This window comes from Neofelis nebulosa, chromosome 7 (assembly GCF_028018385.1).
Source record: "Neofelis nebulosa isolate mNeoNeb1 chromosome 7, mNeoNeb1.pri, whole genome shotgun sequence".
NCBI classification, from domain to species: domain Eukaryota; kingdom Metazoa; phylum Chordata; class Mammalia; order Carnivora; family Felidae; genus Neofelis; species Neofelis nebulosa.
In genome coordinates this window covers 29,655,989-29,676,119 of record NC_080788.1, presented here as the reverse complement: position 1 = coordinate 29,676,119, position 20,131 = coordinate 29,655,989, and the positions used below count along the sequence as shown (strand labels likewise).

The window sequence follows — 20,131 nt, the reverse complement described above, 5'->3', positions numbered from 1 at the left end:
GCTGGAGTAGAGAGAGAGAGAGGGAGACAGAGAATTCAAAGCAGGCTCTACAATGTCATCGTAGAGCCTGACGCAGGGCTTGAACCCATGAACTGTGAGATTATGACCTGAGCCAAAATCAACAGACACTCAACTGACTGAGCCACCCAGGTGCCCCATGGGTTCAGTTTTATGATTTGTTTTGGTCAAAGGGATGTCATGTTAGCAGATGTAACACAAGCAGAGGCATGAAAAGACACTTGAATTTCTGCTTGTGATTTTGTGTATCTGATATTGCCATTAGAAGGTGACCAGTCTAGCCTAGGGGAGGCTGAGAGGCACCTTGAGCAGAATCCAGTTTCACCTAGATCAGCTGATAGAAGTCAAGCCCCATATCTAAGAGTGATCCCAGATTGGTGGAACTATCTAGCTGGCTACCCCAAACATAAAGGGATAAAACTTATTGCTGTATTCTATTCAGGTACCATGGTTGGTTGGTACACAGCATTACTGTGGCAATACATAATGGGTTCCTGCTCCAGATGACAGCAGCCAGTCCCATAAACAGGCAGGCTGGGGCAGTGTGGTGTAACAGCAAGATTGCTGTTCTCATCTTGGTATTTTTGCCAACGTGTTGCAGGACACAAATGAGTGACCACTTTGCTGGCATTTGGTAAGACTAGGTGGTGGTCAATGTGGCGTCTTAGATTTTGGGAACTGAAAGCACTTCTCCCTTACAAGTTCTGCCCTTGGTTTCATAAAGCCTGCTTTTAGAAACCCTCTCACGATTTCGAAATTTCCTTGCCAATTCTCATTTTGTTAATTCACCTTAAGTACTTCCTAATCTTGTCTTGAGGTTTGCTTTTGAAGTTTTCCTCATTTTCTGAGGCCTCCTACTAGAGGAAGTGTGTTTAGTGGTTGTCTGAATCAGAAGATCCTGTCTTATGGAAAATTCATAGCAACAGTTTTGGACTGCAGAATTCCTCTGCTTTTTTTTTTTTTTTTTTTTTTTTTTTTAAGAGAAAGAGGGGCAGGAGTAGAGGGAGAAAGAGAGAATCTTAAGCAGGCTTCCCGCTCAGTGTAGAGCCCGATGCAGGGATCGATCTTATGACCACAAGCCCAAACCAAGAGTCATACTCTTAACCGACCAAGCCACCCAGGTGCCCCATCCTTTGCTTTTTCAAACCAAAAACTGAGATGACATTAGTGGGGCAACTCAGAGAAAAAGCTTAAATGTGAGGTTCAAGGACAAAGTCACCTGGAACACCTCCATCTACATAGGGCTGAGGAAGAAACTGTTGGTTGCACCCATGATTCTGAATTACCAACTCAGCATCCACAGAGAGGAGATCCCGGTGTTACTTACTGTGGATTGGTCATGTTGAAAGATGCAACCAGAGCCATGGGTTTTCTTGGTGTCTACTGTGGCTCAGCTGTCTTGAAGCTTGCTGTCAGCATTTCTAAGCGTGAGTTCTTACAAGACATACAAAATGGTACCTTGAAAACAAATAATTGAATGGTAGGAATTTATCACACTCAGATGTCAAACCAAAGTTCTCCTAAGCTCATCTAAAAATGGAAGTCCTTAGAACTTTGTTCCATACAGCACTTTTCTTCAAAGTTATGTTTGAACACAGTACATGTTGAAAAGATTCTTACAATTACCCTATGGTAGAATAGGCAGAATTTTTTTTCAGAGATGAATAAATAAGTCAAGAATGACAAAATGACTTTTCTGTGTCACACACAGATGATGGAAGAGCTAGATTGGACCCAGTTTTTCTGACTTTTCATCTATAGCTCTTTCCACCAAATAGCCATGCCTAAGCAAACCAGGGTAATGTTCTACTCCAGCTTTGGGAATCTCAAAAATCTGAAGTGTCTTCCTACAAGGAGAGAGGCAGCATACCCTGGAGCCAGACTGCCTCGGGTCAGAGCCCGGCTCCCATTTATAATCCTTGTCACCCTGGGTAAATTCCTTAATCCCTTTGTTCCCAGTTTCTCCACCTATAAAATAACAATGAAAACAGGACTAACTAAATGAGTTAATGCTTGTGAAACACTTAGAATAGTGCCTGGCATGTAGTGTTGGCTTGTATTATCACAAGTATTATTTTATAAATTTAGATTACACAGTCTGTTGAATCTGAGCACATTCCAAAACATTTGGATGGCTGGGTGTAAGATTTCCTCTTAAAATTTGGATTAGGTAAACAGAATATACTTTTCTATAAACCAGTGCTATGGCACCACCTGGAAGTCTAAGAGACAGTAATGATCCGGCAAAAAGTACACAAAGAGACAGATCCGGGTTCTGGGTGATTGTGTACAAGTTACAACAGAGGGTATTCCAATCCTTGTGGAGACTGTCTTCTATTGCAAAATGCTTTTCCTGCAAGGCAGCAACATGAGAGCAACCCCCTCTCTGAATCCCAAAGCTCAGCAACTAGAGGCACTTGAACGGGAGAGACAAAGTCTCCTTACATCATGTAAAAGGAAAAGACGCTCCCAGGGTGAAAAGTATCAGGAGATGGTTGGTAAATCTGCAAAGTGGGGAAGCTCCTTTAAGTTCAGTGTAATTAAGAAGTGACCGTTGAAGTTAAAAGTACTTGAGGAAATTTTGGGAAAGTCTTAGAGTAGTTACTCTAAGAGAGATGGGGAAGAGAGATGGGGAACTTTCTAAAATTAGAAGGGCTTCAATATATGAAGCCACCGTTTCCATATCAGATGGATGTGGGGCAAAAAAAGAAAGGGACAACCACAGGGAGCATGTAGACAGATGTTTTAGAACCACACCATTGGGGCGCCTGGGTGGCTCAGTCGGTTAAGCGTCCGACTTCGGCTCAGGTCATGATCTCACACTCCGTGAGTTCGAGCCCCACGTCGGGCTCTGTGCTGACAGCTCAGAGCCTGGAGCCTGTTTCGGATTCTGTGTCTCCCTCTCTCTCTGCCCCTCCCCTATTCATGCTCTGTCTCTCTCTGTCTCAAAAATAAAAAAATAAAAAAAAAATAAAAAAAAAAAAAGGACCACACCATGTTAAGGGGTTCACTTCACTTTATTATACCTTAGTAAGACGGTTCTGAACATTAGAATCAGAACTCTTCTTTACAGTATTGGGAATTGGGAATTAATTGTATACTAAGCTTTATACACATACATATACATATTATTCCATAATAGAGACATAGTTGGTCTCAATCTTTTTTGTTCTCTTTATAAAGCCTGAAGCTAAGAAACACCCTGGTAGGAAGACTGGTCATGTGGAGTGCTTCAACTCAACTGACAATGAAGCCAGGATCAAGGTACCCACACGGGAGACCAGCTGAGCAATGCCCCCTTCCAGAATGGGGTTTTCACAAGTTGTATCTCCAAGTGAACACTTTACATGTTTCATAAAGTATTAACCCTATGAAGGACATAACAGGAATATCTTTGCTCTTATGGACCTTCCAGTCTGGTTGTCTGACAAGTTTGAAACACACAAAACTTGAAATTTTGTGTGTGCCCTTGGTAGTGAATGAGTAAAAATGGATAGATCTACATTTATAAATAAAAAAAACACCAACTACTGCAGTAATATAGTATGGCCAATGATGAGGGAAACAAAGGCAGAAGGAAATGGCAGGTAAAATTAAATTTCCTTATAACTTGCAGCCCATTGGCAATACTTGAGGCAGGCAGAGTAAAAAGTTTCCCCAGGAACTTCACTGTCTTAATGCTAATGCTTTGCTAGAGGGAAAAACAACCTTAGCGTGACAATAGCTAGGCCTCAGGGATCCCGTGAGTCTTCCTTAGCATATGAAAATCTCCTGGACTTCCCCCAACTCCTAGTTATGTAAGCAGTCTCTCCTTAAGGTCCTGGGTAGTTCTTCCTGCCCAGGGGTCCTGTCCACGTGCTTCAATAAAATCACCTTTTTGCACCAAAGATGTCTTCAAGAATTCTTTCTTGGCTGTCGGGTCCTTATCCCACGAACCCGACTATCACCCTTAAAACCTCATCAGCCAATAGAAAAGAAAATGATTTTTAAAAATTCTTTGACTTTTTAGGAAGGAAAATTCCAAATATACATTATTACAGGGAATTACAAAAAGGACTTCCAGTTATCTATCACCTAACTTCAACAGTCATCAACTCATGGATAGTCTTGTTTTCTCTATATTCCTGCCCATTCCTCACCCCTCATGATGATGTCATTTCATTCATCTATAAGCGTTTCAGTATGTAGCTTAAAGGATAAGGAATCCATTTAAAAGATATACCATAAAATCGTCAATGCTCCTAAGCCAGCAATATTTTCTTAATATTGTTAAATATCCAGGCAGTTCACATTTCCCCATTTGTCCTGTAGTCAGAAGCCAAATGAGGACCACATGTTATGACTGGTTAATATATCTCTTAAGTCTCATTGAATCTGTAGGTTTCCCCCTCTATCTCATTTTTTTCCATGCAATTTATTGGAAAAACTGGGTCATCTGTTCCAGAAAGTTTCCCAGTCTGGATTATGGTAACTGTAACTCTTTCATGTCATGTTCCTGTCCTCTACCTTTCCTGCAGTTTTTAGTTAATCTATTGACTTCAATCAGATTCAGGTTCAATTTTTTTTTTTTTTTTTTTTTTTGCAAGACTGCATAGGCATGAAAGTGTCATGACTTTCATCAGGAGATACATGTCTTCTTCTTTTTTTTTTTTTTTTAAGATTTTATTTTTAAAATACACCTAATGTGGGGCTCGAACTCACAACCCTGAGATCAAGACTCACATGATCCACCAACTGAGCTAGCCAGATGCCCTAGGAGATACTATACATAATATCTTCTTGTTCCTCTTTTTTGTGATATTAACAGACATTGATGATCACTTCCCAGATCCATAAATTCATTAGGATTTGCAAAAGGGGTATATTATGATTTGTATCATTCCTTCTTCATTTATCAGCTTCTATGAAAACAAATTCCTCCTCACCAACTATTTGATTCCCCTAACATACATTTCACATAGAAAAGAAAGGATAAATGCTTAACTTCTTCTGTTTATTGATTTTCAAAATAATTAATTGGTATAGTTTATCCTCCAAACTTATCAATGAGATATTTTTTTGTTTTCCACAGCATCATGGATTTAACCATTCACTCAGCAGGGGTGGAGTGAAAGAGCAGACTCCCTGGTAAGCAGGACAGTAGTTTCCTGAGGAGATGTGGGAGTGGGTGAGAAATGACTGGCATCTCCAGTACAAGATAAAGATGAGGCAGGAGAGAGGGTAAATCATATTTGGATGGACAGTGAGTAGGTGTGGGACCCAAGGAATTTAACAAAAATCCCCTACCCCTGGACAAGCAGAGCAAGACTAACTCCATTTTGTGCTACACCCACCATCTCACGTATAACCCCCACATGACCTACTTATTGCTTAAGACACTCCCCCACCCTAGTCAAGCCGCTAAGCACACCTTTACTGGAAACTGGCTCATATAGGAATGCGGAACCCCTAACCGCCAAAGAATGTAAACCCCGCTTTTTGCCCGCCAAACTTGCGCGCCAATTCTGACCAGAGTGATAGGCTAGTTCGAACAGTTACTATAGGGTAAATTGTAATTCAATTGGCCACCTGCGTGTGGACTGACAGGACTATGCAACTTTCTGTGTGTGTTACAATCTCATTGGCCACTGGCCCCTATAAAACTGCTACGCCTCTTAACCTAGGGGTCCAAGTCCCTGCTCCACTGTGTGGGGTATACTTGGGCCCAAGCTCGAGCTTGCAATAAACCCTCGTGCGTTTGCATCGGTTTTGGCTCCTTGGTGGTCTCTTGGATTCGAAATCGGGGGCACTACAGTAGGCTGCTTCAGTCAGTGGTTTTGATCCTTAACAAGCAGCACATTTTAGAAAGCAAGTTCCTTGAAGGTGATGTTATTTAAAAATAATATTCTCCAAATAAAATAACCCCCAAAGCACAAGCCTAGCATGAAGCAGGTGTAGTCTAGCACTCTATAAATGAACATCTGAAGTGCAAACCTGCTGTCTCATAAACCTAGTAAAAGCAGAAGAGAAAACCTGTTTTGGATTTACAGGGTCTGGCTATGGTGGGTGGTGAGGCTGCTATTTTGACTTTAGCAAAATCCCAGTTTCTTCCACTTGTTGCTCATTCGTCTTTGTAATTACCAATATCATTTGCTTGTTCCAGCCAGATCTGCAAAATTCAAGCTGGCATCCTAGGAATTTTAAACCTGAAAAAGGCTTCTAAAATCAAGTTGTCAGTTCCCTCACTTAACAGGTGAAAAAGTCCATAATACAGCTCACCTGTCCCCAGAGGCACCCAGGTCAATTCCTCATCCCTTACTTGTGTAACTGCCCGATGGCATAGGTGACCTGCTTTAATATGCATCCCATTCAGGTTTCCAAGCCTGGTTTACTCAGAATCACCTGGGGGCCTTTGGAGATGTATAGATTCTTAGGCTACCCTGCAGAAATGCTGAATCATAATTCTGCAGGTAGAGTTTGAGAATCTTTTCTTAAGTTCCTCACGTGTTTCTGACATGCAACCACTCCATTTGACTCTGTATCAACGTTCTCAAACTTTCCATTTCACCAGAATCACCTGGAAAAGATTATTGGCCCCACCCACAAGCTTTCTAATTTAGTATGTCTGGGGTGGGAGCCTGAGAATTCATATTTTCAACAAATTCCCAGGGGATACTGGTTTGCTGATGCACAGACCACGTGCTGATCTTCTGAATCATAAACTGTACTTGAGGTAAAGATGGCATTTTTATCCCTATTTAGCAGATGGAATTTACTGGCTGCAAAGCTACTGTGGTGGAACTGTCAGTAGAACCTACCTGGTCCAGGCTGAAAGAGACTGAGTATATCAGTTGGGAAAACTTTCATTTGCAAGTAACAAATATCTGACTAACAGTGACTTAGGCAGTGAAGACTTAAAAAAAAAAAATTTTTTTTTTTTCCGAGAGGGGGGGGGGGGAGGGGAGGGAAGAGGGGAGGAGGGGGAGGGGGGGAGAGGGGGAGGGAGAGGGAAAGGGAGAGGAGAGAAGGAGGAGAGGGAGGGAGAGGGAGAGGGGGAGAGAGAGGGAGAGGGGGAGAGAGAGGGAGAGGGGGAGAGAGGGGGAGAGAGGGGGAGAGGGAGGGAGGGGGAGGGAGGGAGAGGGAGAGAGAGAGAGAGAGAGAGAGAGAGAGAGAGAGAGAGAGAGAGAGAGAGAGAGAGAGAATCTTAAGTAGGCTCCATGCTTATTAGGACAGAGCCTGGCATGGGGCTCGATTTGATGATCCTGGGATCACAACCTGATCTAAAATCAAGAATCAGACGTTCAACTGACTGAGCCACCCAGGTGTCTCAAGACTTTTAATTATCTTAAGTAGCAAGAAGTCTGGAGGCCGTGGCTCTCTGATATCACCAAGGACTCAAACTCTTTTCATCTTTCCCCAATCCTCTGTGTGATGCATTACTCATACTTTATGCCCTGTGGTTGTAGAATGGCTACTGTAGCTCCAGCTTGCACACCAGCTTCACACAAGAAGAAAGAACCAAAGGCTTTCTCCTATTTTATTCTGCAGGAATGATCTTTCCAAGCCCTGTAGCCAACATCTCCTGATGTATCTTTGGGCAGAGGTGGGTCACATGGTCACAAGGCTGCAAAGGAGTCTGGGACAATGGGCAGCTGGCCAAAGGAGTAAGGGGTGATATGATAGCCTAGCTCAGTCATAATTCATCCCTTGGGGCTGGGTATATCGTTTCCATAAACAAATCTCCATTTCTCAGCAAGTAAGCAGTGGGAAGGAGCAGTTGCATACATAACTAATTGTCTGCCAGGCCAGGTTTGGACACTTCTGATATGGTTCTGAGGCTCAGCTGGATAAGTTTCCTGGGTCTCCAAACAGACTGACCAAATATTGGTAAATGGCTGGCAGGAAGTATGAAGGATGTGCTCTCACAAAATCTCAGGGTTCTTTTATTTAGAAAGCATTGCATGTGTGTAAGGTTCAGTTTTGACATCATCAAGCTTGCTGTAGAATCTGTCCCTAGGGAGAAGCCACTGAGTGCTGGCACCTTTCATGGACATGATGTTCCACACCCCCAGAAGGAGAATGTTGTGTTTCTTGTGCTGAATGAGAAAGGTTTCTGTATAACAACACAAGGTCATCCTTGTTGTTGCCTTGACCTATTAATACCTTGCTCCATTAACAAGGAACTAAAATGAAGACAATCAATCATGTATCCAAGCATTCTCCCACTCTAATCTCCAGTCTTTTGTAACATTCTTAGCTACCAAATGAGTGGGCAGGGAGCCCACAGTGGCTGTCTTTTCTAGGTGGAGCACAGTGTCTTATGGACACCTCTAACTTTCTATTGTTTGCTCCTCTTCACTTAGACAGTGATGCAGCCTATCAATTATTATGAGTCTCATCAAGTATGGGAAACATAAAACAAGATCATGCAAAACTAGACCAAATCATCCCAAATTACTTGAGTATTCTGAGAAGAGAATCAAGAAGACCATTATCATAATCTTTCCATTTTTCTCAATATTTTTTCCTAACAAACACTCCCCTAAATTGAACATACCGTGTCCCTGCTGGGACAAAAGATCCACTGCCTTCTCATCCTTAGCTAGCCTGGACAGAAAAGGATGCCACCTAGCAGGCACTCCTCAACCCCAGCCTGATGTCATTTTCCCTCTGGAATTCTGCAAAACTTCTGGAAAACTCCATTATCTATGATTTGGGGAAGTACCAACAATGAGGTGGAGCTGTAATGGCTGCCCTGTTATCCCTTCCCCACCTTGCTGGGTCAAGCAAATCTTTATTTATTTATTTATTTATTTATTTATTTATTCATTAATTAATTTATTATTTTTTTTCACATTTATTCATTTTTGAGAGACAGAGAGAGACAGAACATGAGCAGGGAAGGGGCAGGGAGAGAGGGAGATACAGAATCCGAAGCAGGCTCCAGGCTCTGAGCTGTCAGCACAGAGCCCAATGCGGGGCTCGAACCCATGAACCATGAGATCATGACCTGAGCCAAAGTGGGACACCTAAACGACTGAGCCACCCAGGTGCCCCCTGGGTCAAGCAAATCTTAAGTGTATATGCCCCACTTTGCAAATCTCCAAAGCAATATTTTGCTTTATATGATATTAATTAAAATATATTAAGAAGCCAGATATAATTAATTTTGCCACTAAATTCTACATGACACCAGGCAAGTGACCATTCTTAGATAAACAGGGGAGAAAGTCCCCTTCCTTCAATACCTTTTCTACTGCAAATGGTGTGATATGAAAGTCATCCTCATTCTTTACCCTCCCTGTATCAATATCTCCTTTGTTACAGACTGAATGTTTTTGTCCCACCTCAAGAGTCCTATGTTGAAATCTTAATCCTAATGATGGTATTAAGATATAGGTATTTGGGGGTGCCTGGGTGGCTCAGTTGGTTGAGCATCCAACTTTGGTTCAGGTCATGATCTCATGACTCGTGGGTTCAAGCCCCATGTCAGGCTGTGTGCTGACAGCTCGGAGCCTGGAGCTTGCTTTGGATTCTGTGTCTCCTTCTCTCTCTGCCCCTCCCCTGCTCATGCTCTGTCTCCCTCTTCCTCTCTCTCAAAAATAAATAAACATTAAAAAAAAAAAAGATATAGATCTTTGGAAGGTAATTACGTCTTGGGGGTAGTGCCCTCACAAATGGGATTAGTACAGTTATAGGAAAAGACACTTGGCCATGTGAGGATACGAGAATACAGCTGTCTGCAAACCACGAAGAGAGCTCTCACAAAATACCAGATCTGCCATCACCTTGATTTTGGACTTCCCAGCCTCCAGAACTGTGAGAAATAAACATTTGTTGAAGTCATCTAGTCTATGGTATTCTGTTACAGCAGCCTGAACGGACCAAGATAGTTCCATAAATTTTCATTGCCCTTTTACCCTGTCTCTGGGTTTGGCCATGTGACTTGCTTTGTCCAAGTATATTGGAAGCTGTGATGGTTAATTTTATGTGTCCCCTTAATATTGATGTTAATAATATCAATTTTATCATAAAAGGATAAACATGATTTCTAGGTATGTCTGTGGAGGTGTTTTTGGATGAGATTGACATTTGAATTGGTAGACTGAGTAAAGTAGGTTGCCCTCCTCAATATAGGTGGGCCTCATCCAATCTGCTGGAAGGCCTGAATGGAATACAAGGTTGAGTAAGAAAGAATTCTTTCTCTCTGCCTCACTGTCTTTGCGTTGGGACATCAGTCTTCTGCTCTGACTCAGACTCAAACTTATACTAGTGGCTCTCCTGGCTAGACTTCTCAGCTTCCATAACCATGTGAGTCAATTCCTTGTAATAACTCTCTTTATTGATACACACACACACACACACACACACACACACACACACACACACACAGTATTGGTTCTGTTTCTCTGTAGTACCCTAATATATGGATAAACATGAAAAGCACTCACATGATTGGGCTGGCCCTCTCACTTGTCCATCACCATGACAACATACACACCCAGGGCTGACCTGCTGGAGGATGCCTAACTGCCTCATTCAAGGCCAGCCACAGACAGTTGCCCCCCAGATATGTGAGTGAGCTCAGTTAAGACCAAAAGACCCACCTAGCTATCCCCAGCCTAGCTAGCCACCTAGCTATTTAATCCAGACCCATGAGTTAAATAAAGTTTTTAAAAAAATTCTTTATTTACTAGCAACTTTAGCATCAGCAGTTCTTTATTAGCATCTCCCATGTTCTAGGAACAATACTAAAATAAACATTGACATTATTATGATAAATGAGACATGGTCACGGCACTCAAACTTGTGGGCTAGTGATGGAGACAGATGCATAGATAGAAATTAAAATTCAAAAAGGTGAGAAATAATGAAACATTACAAGAGTGTTTTGAAAGCTGTAAATTTCTTTATAAATATTAAGTAACTTATGATTCCTCACACTGGCAGGCATAATTCCCTTCTTCCTTCAGCCATCTGCCAAGGGAAGGCTTGGTTTTTTTAAGCCCACCAAGTTCGGGTATAGTTTATTATGTGATATTACTGTGGCAATAGATCACTGGTACATTATAGACAAATGTCCACTGCAACACATAAAATACAAAGATGTGTATTTTTATTTTATTTTTAAAATCTTTATTTTTGAGAGAGAGAGAGAGAGAGGATGAGCAGGGGAGGGGCAGAGAGAGAGGGGGACAGAGGATCTGAAGTGGGCTCTGTGTTCACAGCAGCAAGCCCAATGTGGGGCTCGAACTCATGAACTGTGAGATTATGACCTGAGCCGAAGTTGGATGCTCAACCGACTAGGCTACCCAGGCACCCCAGTGTATGTTTTTAAAACACAAAAATTCCCTCCATCCTCCTTATTAACCTTTCATATCTCAGTTGAGGTCCCTATGTTAGCACCCAGGTATGGAAATCCTTGCTTAGAATAATGTAAGCATGTATTCACATATACAGGCTAATTTTTGTGGGTTTGTGCTTAACAAAAAAACCCACCAACTTTGCAATTTGCTTTTAGCACATATCAACATATAAGGACATCCTTTCTGGTCAATAGATAAAGATTTACATTTTTTCTAACTTCTTAATTCACATATATACACACATGCACATATATAACTTTACATAAATTGCTTGTCATAAAATTCAAGTTTTTAGTGATGCTTGCATCCCCTATATTACCTGCCTTACTATTGTCCTCCCCCAACAGACCTATGTGCACACACACACAACCATGTTAAACCTATGTGTATCTTTCCTTACTATTCTGTGTGCTTATATAATTACACAAATGGTTGTTTTATTTAAAAATATATATTATTCAGGGGCACATAGGTGGCTCCATCCATTAAGTCTGACTTCAGCTCAGATCATGATCTCACGATTCTAGGAGTTCAAGTCCCACATTGAGTTCTGCACTGACAGCATGAAGCCTGCTTTGGGTTCTCGGTTTTCCTCTTTACCCACCCCTGCGTGTGCACATGTGTGCATGTTCTCTCTCTCTCTCTCTCTCTCTCTCAAAAATAAACATTAGAAGATGTATATATATATATATATATATATTATTCATACTTACCTACTTCCCCCCCCCCCCACTCAATATCTGGTAGAAACCCCCTCTCCCAAGTCAAGCAGAAAACTCTCATTGTTTAATTAATGGTTGTATAGTATTTCAAGGTGTAGATGTGCCACAATTTAGTTAACAATTTAGCCATTGATGGGCAGTTTTTGTTTTTTTGGTTTTTTTGGCCATTGTGGAAAATGCTACAATAAACATCCTTGTATACATTTCAATTTGTATTTATTTTTAATTTATTTTTAATGTTTATTATTAAGAGACTGAGAGAGACAGAGCATGAGCATGGGAGAGGCAGAAAGAGGGGGAGACACAGAATCCGAGCAGGCTCCAGGCTCTGAGCTATCAGCACAGAGCCAGACACAGGGCTCGAACTCACAAACCATGAGATCATGGCCTGAGCCGAAGTCTGACACTTAACCGACTGAGCCACCCAGGTGCCCCTATTTGTATTTATTTTTAATTGGATGGGATGGATTCTTAGGGGTGGCATTAATGGGATGAAGAGTATATGTTTAAAATTTTCGTACTTAAAACAAGATTGCTTTCCAAAGGACTGTAATACTTCATACTACACAGCAATTCTTTGAGGGAAGAGTCTAAATCATTCACAAGCTGTTGAGGGTGGCTGTGAACCAGATAAGTCCACATACTTGCTTAATTATACCCTCTTCTCCATGGATCACTGGAGTAAAAACAGAAAACAAGGGTGAAAGCAAAACTAGTAATACATATCTTTATACCACAACATACTCAGGTGACTTAGGGACCATCCTGTCATAGCATTTCTATGAGTTGTTTTAGCAACACTCAATCCCCTGGGAATCCTACTTTCTTCCTTGTGCCACAAACCCTAACCATCCAAAGCAAACCAATCAAATAACCAGTTTCTGGGTTCCCTCTAGTGCCCTAGTGCCCATCCCCTGCTTACTGCCAGGGCTTATAAGCTGGCAAAGAGAAGGAGTAAAATTATGGTGAGCTTAAACTACATATAGCTCCTAACCAACTAGATATATTCTCAAAGGAGAAGAAACTTAGGAAGAGTCACTCTCTTTTTTAATAACTTGAGTAGATCAATATATAGGATAGTGCCCAAAACATTACCAGAAACTGTCAGAAGGTGGCACCAGAATTTCCTGAAGTTGTCCCCTTCAGTGTTGTGCTCTCCTGTCCTCACTTGCAGAGAAGTCAGGTCTCCTTTCACAGATCATAGGTCTTTGCATGATCACAATGGTCAAAATGTTGGCCAATGGCTCATCTGAACACCAGCGGCGCAGTGTCCATTGGCACTAAGCTGGGGTTCTGTTTTAGGTCAGGATTTGGGGAGAGGTACCATCACCAATACCTGTCTTTGGAGAACCCAAGTCTTTTTGGAAGGCTCCCAATTTGGAGCTATCCCTTTATATGATGTAGTAGTGTCATATAGATACAATGGTGCATACATATCTTGGGATGCTGGAAAGATAGCACTTCCTTCTAAACAGCACTGTATATTTTAAAAGGGTAGAGACTGGAGCAAATGCAAGTCAAGGTGTCTACTACATGACTTTATATTGGTCAGGACCCCTCAGAGAACAGGCATTTATAGAGATCCCAGGAAGGGCAAAGCTTGGTGCTGGGTACTGGGATGCAACATGGTCTAAGGCCATCCCTGCTCTCAAGCTTTCAATCTCACCAGATGAAAGTTTCCAAAGCAGCAATATGTGGATAATGATTGAAGAGGACATGTACAGAGTGAAGGTGTGGCAAGAATAAGGAAGAGGAAGGCAGCATGGGCTGCACAATTGAAAAGGCACTGGTTCTTCACATGGATGTGGTGACCTGGCCTTGCCCTGGACCATTTATCCAGTCAGTGGCAGAAGAAAAAAGAGAACACCAGCTTTCTGGCCTCAAGGCCAAGGGTGTCCACTAGAGGCTCTAGCTGCATCTGACCTGAGACCCACCTACAGAGCTTGTCTAAAATGCAGATTCCGGGGCGCCTGGGTGGCGCAGTCGGTTGAGCGTCCGACTTCAGCCAGGTCACGATCTCGCGGTCCGTGAGTTCGAGCCCCGCGTCAGGCTCTGGGCTGATGGCTCGGAGCCTGGAGCCTGTTTCCGATTCTGTGTCTCCCTCTCTCTCTGCCCCTCCCCTGTTCATGCTCTGTCTCTCTCTGTCCCAAAAATAAATAAAAAACGTTGAAAAAAAAAAAAATTTAAAAAAAAAATAAAATAAAATAAAATAAAATGCAGATTCCTGGGTCACTCTAGTTATCCTGATCCAGGTAGCCAGGAACTGAAGTTTCCTGGGAGTCCTGCCTAACTAACTGCCCCCCCTCCCCCACCATTGGCTTTACTTTTATGTCCCTCCTTCAAGAACCACAGTCAGAGTTAATTACACAAACACCTCCAGGCTTCAGTTCATTCCAGCGCACTCTGCTGTCAACCCTCTGTAAACCTACTGCCATTCCCAGCTTGTGTGCACTTAGTAAATCCTCCATCATCTCTAGAAGTTCCTGGCCCTGAGCTCATTTTGCTGGCTTCAATAGTCCTTTCTTATCTGCCTTCAACTCAGAACAAACTACAGATATTCTCACCAAAGTTTACATTCAGGCTCAGAAAACACAATAAAACAACTCCAAGACCCCAACTGGTCAAAACACCCACCTGGGCTCTTCACGCAGTTCAGACTGCGTGGGACAGAGGTTTTGAAACTAGGGAAAATCCCTTAGTCAGAGCCCAGTTTTGCCACTGGGATGACATGTAACTGACCCACCTCAGGCACTGTCACAGTATGTCGTTTGGTCCTGGTATGTGACAAAGTAGGACTGCACGTGAGAAAATTTTTTACTGTTACTACCACATATCATTGTCTCTAAGAAGCCATCAATGTAAGGTACAGAGTCAATTTAATAACAGCCTGTCAATGAAAAAAAACTTACATACTGTCACATTAAATCTGTGCATCAACTGTAAGACCCTGGTGGTTTCAATATAGGGGAAATATTAATTCAGCGATAGCACTGAAGGTTGTGAATATGGTGCTACTGTTAATATTGAACATTTAAAACATAAGACGATAAAAAATAAATATAAACTGAGTATCAGGATATCTGAGGAAGAAGGAAGTCTAGAGCCACCTTACAAACCCAGCCTTCTGGTAATTGGCTAAAATGGCCAAAAAGCAAAGGGAAGGGAGAGAGGGAACTCATATGTAAAGGTACAGAAGGGGACAACGAGACCATAACAGCCAAGAGAGAATCAATCTGAGGAGCCATCTCACTGAGACTCCTAATCTGGAAGGGTAGGGAAGGTCTCTTGGGAGAGCCAAGGCTGCCACACCGGAGGCAACTTTAATATTCACTATCAGCACTGCCCCCAGGCTGCAGAAGTGGGCTGCAAAAGAAACACTTAACATGGCCTTAGCTGCTCTGCAATCTGTTCCTCTGACCCAGTTTCTAAGTGGTGTAGACTTGCTCACATGTACCCACAGGGGTAGGTCCAATCACGGAAGAGCTTAGGGCCAATGCTACCCTTGAGGGCCTTTCTCCAAAGTGGCTGTTCAAGTGGGAAGTAGGGAACTGTCAGGAACCAAAGAGTGACCTCTGTCCAACTTCCAACAGAACAGGATGTCTTTCCAGCTCAGAGGACAGAGATACAGGGAAGAGCCCAGTCACAGCCTCACTCTGAGGGGTGCAGACAACGGAGACTGGCTCCTGGGACTGTGATTTCCACAAACCAAATAAAAGTCACAGACACTAAGATGGTCCACCTTATCAGTAAACAAAGACACATAAATTAAAGCCACCTTTCTCCTAATGGACTGGGAAAGATTTATAAAAACTAGTGCTGATGATGGTATGGGAATAATAGCCATTCACACACATTGTTGATAGGACTGTAATTTGTTGAAAATTTGCTCAGGGTAATTTGACAATATTTATCAAAATTATTTTAATGTGGGGGTGCCTGGGTGGCTCAGTCGGTTAAGCATCTGGCTCAGGTCATGATCTCACTGTTCAGGCTCACTGCTGTCAGCGGGGAGCCTGCTTTGGATCCTCTGTCTCCCTCTCTCTCTGCCCCTCCACAGCCTGCGCGCGTGCACTCTCTCTCTCAAAAATAAACAAACATTAAAAAAAATAACTTTAACATGCACACTTTTTGACCCAGCAATTCCACTTTTAGGGGATGCATTTTAAGGAATTAAGCTATTAAATACACACACACACACACACACACACACACACACACACGTGAACCATTGTTATAACAGCACCATGCCTAACACATAGCAGGTGCTCCAAAAATATTTGTTGATACAGGAATAAATAAAGTAATAAATTGAAAGCAATATAAATGTCTATCAATAGGAGACTGGTTAAATAAATAAGGAACATGTATGTTATGGGATTGTTACCCAGTTATTGAAAAGGATGAATGTCGCCTAAGAGCTGAGGGTTGGGAGACACTGCAAAGAGATATGAGGGAAGTCGCTGGAATAATGGAAATATGTTAAATCTTGATTTTGATGAGATGATGGTTGCAGTGTGCATTTAAAATGAGTGCTTTTTATTGTTTGTTAATTATACATTCAGCAATATGGCTAATTTAAAAAAATGGATGAAAGTATACTATTCTCATTAACATGGAAACTTGTCTGCAATGTAACATTAAAAAGTAGGTTACAAAATAACATATATAATGATCCCACTTATGAAAAATACATATTGGGGCACCTGGGTGGCTCAGTTGGTTGAGCTGCCGACTTTGGCTCAGGTCATGATCTCGTGGTTCGTGGGTTCGAGCCCTGCATTGGGTTCTGTGCTGACAGCTCAGAGCCTGGAGCCTGCTTAGATTCTGTCACCCTTTCTCTCTGCCCCTCCGCTGCCTGCACTCTGTCTCTCTCTCTAAAATAAACATTAAATTTTTTTTTAAAAAGTAGGCTACAAAATAACACATATGATGATCCCACTTATGAAAAATACATAGAAAATGTGTATGTGACAGGGTGTGGAATGGGACTATCCTGTTGTCCTAGAGTTGCGTAGATGCCTTTTAAAAGAGATGCCAGACCATCTATTTGGAATATACTAACAGATGGTCAAGCTGGTCCAGTAACTGCTACTCCCAACAGCATGTAGGAGGGAAGGCTACAGAAACCCATGCCAGACTCCCAGGCTGGCTGGGGCAGTGGGAGATGGCCAGGTGAGGACAGAGGGCAGTGATGGGAGCAGCCTGTCCTTAACCACCAGCTAAGCAAGGATGTGACACCAGTCAAGGTTCTTAGTGAAAATTCAACTCAATAGTTTAAGCAGAGCATGGATTTTTAAAGGATACTGAATCCTGGGTGGGTCAGAGAGCCAAGCATAAAAAACTACATAGTCAGGAACACCAACCAGACCTAATGCTACTCCAGTAAAAGCATCACTGATGCTACTGCACCAGACATCCTCTCCTTTCCCTTCCAAGTCCTAGACCCCACAACTCCATCTCATTGGCAGAGACAGGTCAAACGGCTGCATCAGGGCTACAAGGGAGGCTACTACCTTGCATGGGGGTGGGGCGGTGGACTCAATTTGGGAATTTCCCCGAATCTGGAAAGGCCATTCAAAGGATGTAGGATGGTCCCAGATAAGGAACCACCCTCTATAGTTATAGATTTCCTATGGGCATGTTGACAGGACTCCACCTAAGAAGGCTGCCTCCTAGGCCAGAGGGACCCAGGGACATAGTGCCAAAGCAGGAACTAAGAGTAGCCCTAAAAAGTTAGTGTATTCAGTGGAATGGTGCATGCAACACTCTCTTCCCTGGCAGAGTGAGCAGAGGGGCTGGGGTGTGTCAGGGCAGCAGAAGAGCTGGTCTGCAGGTCAGGCTGTGTTGACTGGATGAGAGACTGAAGTTTTGATTTAGATGGGGTATTTTAACACCTGAAAAATGAGTCTGTCCTAAATCCCGAGAGTGACTAGAAAAGTTAAGACACCTTCAAACATTCATATCAGGTGATGGAAAACGGGAGACAACAGAATATTGGATAAAGTCATAAGCTGAATGCTTCCCCATCAACTTCCATTCACCTAAAAGGTCTGGATGACTATATTCCCAATTACTAACCGCAGTTATACATAGGGAGGCAGGGAAGTGGTATTCTTGAGGAGGGTTCTCAAATCTCAGTGCTTTTTGTTTGTGAGCATCTTTTAAGAAAAAAAAAAGGATATTTCCATTAAAAAAATCTAGATATAATGAAATTTGAAAACACTGTACTAAGTGAAAGCCAGTCATCAAAGGCCACATATTGTATAATTCCATTTACATAAAATATCCAGAACAGATAAATCTCCAGAGGCAGAAAGCAGATCAGTTGTTGCCAGGGGTGGGAGGCCAGAAGAATGGGGAGTGACTACTTGATGGGTACAGAGTTTCCTTTTGGGTTATGAAATGTTCTAGAACCAAACAGTAATGGTTGTACAACAATGTGAATGTACTAAATGTCAGTAATGGTAAATTTCATGTTCTATGTATTTTACCACAATTTTAAAAACTGGGACAGTTAAAACAAAACCCAATGACAACAAAAATCTAGATATATTGATTGACAAGGAAATTATGTCCACCATAAATTAGAAAAAGTAGGTTTTAAAACAATGCCCAATATAAGAAACCCAATGTATGAATATATAAAGCATCTGAAAGGGCAGATCACATAATGTTAACAGTAGTTATTTCTGGGCAGTAAAAATACTGTTAACTGCCTATATTTCTATATTGTCTAATTTTCCTTTACAATGAATGAAATCTGTTTAAAAAATGTACATAGTGTAAAAATTAGTAAGTGCATAAGAGAGGTACAGAAAAGCGACCGTGGAAATTCAGAGGCAGAAGAGATGGCTTCCAACTGTATGTGTTCTTGTTACTTCCTTAAAGCAGTCTCCTGACAGGTGTCATTACCTCCAGGCTTCTCTTTTCATATACATCTTATATGCTTCTGCCAGATGACTCTTCTGAAGCACAGCTGTGATTTGCTCATTCCTCGACTCAAATATCCTCAGTGGTTCCCCACTGCTTACTGAACATATAGTCTCAATTCCTTGCCTGTGATTCAGATCCTTCCACCATCTTGTCTCAACCTTTTAAGCCCTTCCTTATCCTTCTCCATGCACTTCACTCCAGCCATCTTACCCAGACACTATATTACTAGTGTACATGCACGTGTGCGCACGCACACACACACACACAATTATCTACCTTTCTGCCTATAGAATTTTCTCTGCTTGGAACATGGATTCCCCTATTCTATCGTGCCTGGCTCTCTCACCCAACCTTCTCTAAACCAGTGTCATTGCCTCCACTTGAGGACAGTGGAGAGGAGACATCTTTTTCTTCTCTCCCACCTACTTCAATTGTACCTCTCTCAGGGCATGAATTACTTTTTATTTCCTGTTATAGTGGTTTATGCTCATGTAATTTCTACTCTAGACTATCGGCTCCTTAAAGGTCAGGGTTCCTAATCAGCAAATTAAAAAAAAAAAATCTCTGGCACATTTCTATGTACCAGATTTAGTCGGTGGCTTTTCTAAAGACAGAAAAATAATGAAAGGCTCTTGGATGGCCCCATGAGTGTGCTTCCCACATTCAAAAGGTATTCCTCAATAATCCATCAAACTCAAGGACTGTTCTCCACGTGTCAACGCTGTGCTGAGGCAGCTTGCGAAGTGCCATCTAGTAGTGAATGTGCAAGGTCATTTTTGTGCCTAAGGAGAAACTGAGCTGAGCTGTTATCCAGCAACTGATTTCCTTTCAGAATTCAGCAACACATGAAAAAAATTAATAGGCTTTATTTAGGGGGGGACACAGTTTTAGGCTTATAGAAAAATTGAGCAGGAAGTACAGAGCACTCCCATGTACCCACCTCCCAATAGTTTCCACCATTTTTAACATGTTATGTTAGTGCGGTACATTGTTACAACTGATGAACCAATATATATATGTATATGTATATATATACAGATATGTATATATATCTTTTGATTTTTTTTTTTTGAGGTCACAAGTGAGAGAGAGAGAGAAAATCCACAAAGGGCA

General features: G+C 42.0%; 1 protein-coding gene across 2 annotated transcripts in view; it reads right to left on the bottom strand.

Moving 5' to 3' along the window:
* TMEM266 (transmembrane protein 266) overlaps positions 1 to 20,131 on the bottom strand; it is a 125,809-nt gene that overhangs the window by 72,666 nt on the left and 33,012 nt on the right. The window contains exons 1-2 of one of the 2 annotated variants that reach the window (XM_058736940.1): positions 13,181 to 13,246; positions 1,346 to 1,476 (exon numbers count right to left, since the gene is read on the bottom strand). In XM_058736940.1, the coding sequence (XP_058592923.1) occupies positions 1,346 to 1,383 (38 nt within the window). In that variant the 5' untranslated portion in view covers positions 1,384 to 1,476; positions 13,181 to 13,246. Of the gene's footprint in view, positions 1 to 1,345; positions 1,477 to 13,180; positions 13,247 to 20,131 lie in introns of those variants that run through there. The other variant, XM_058736941.1, reaches the window with a different exon arrangement.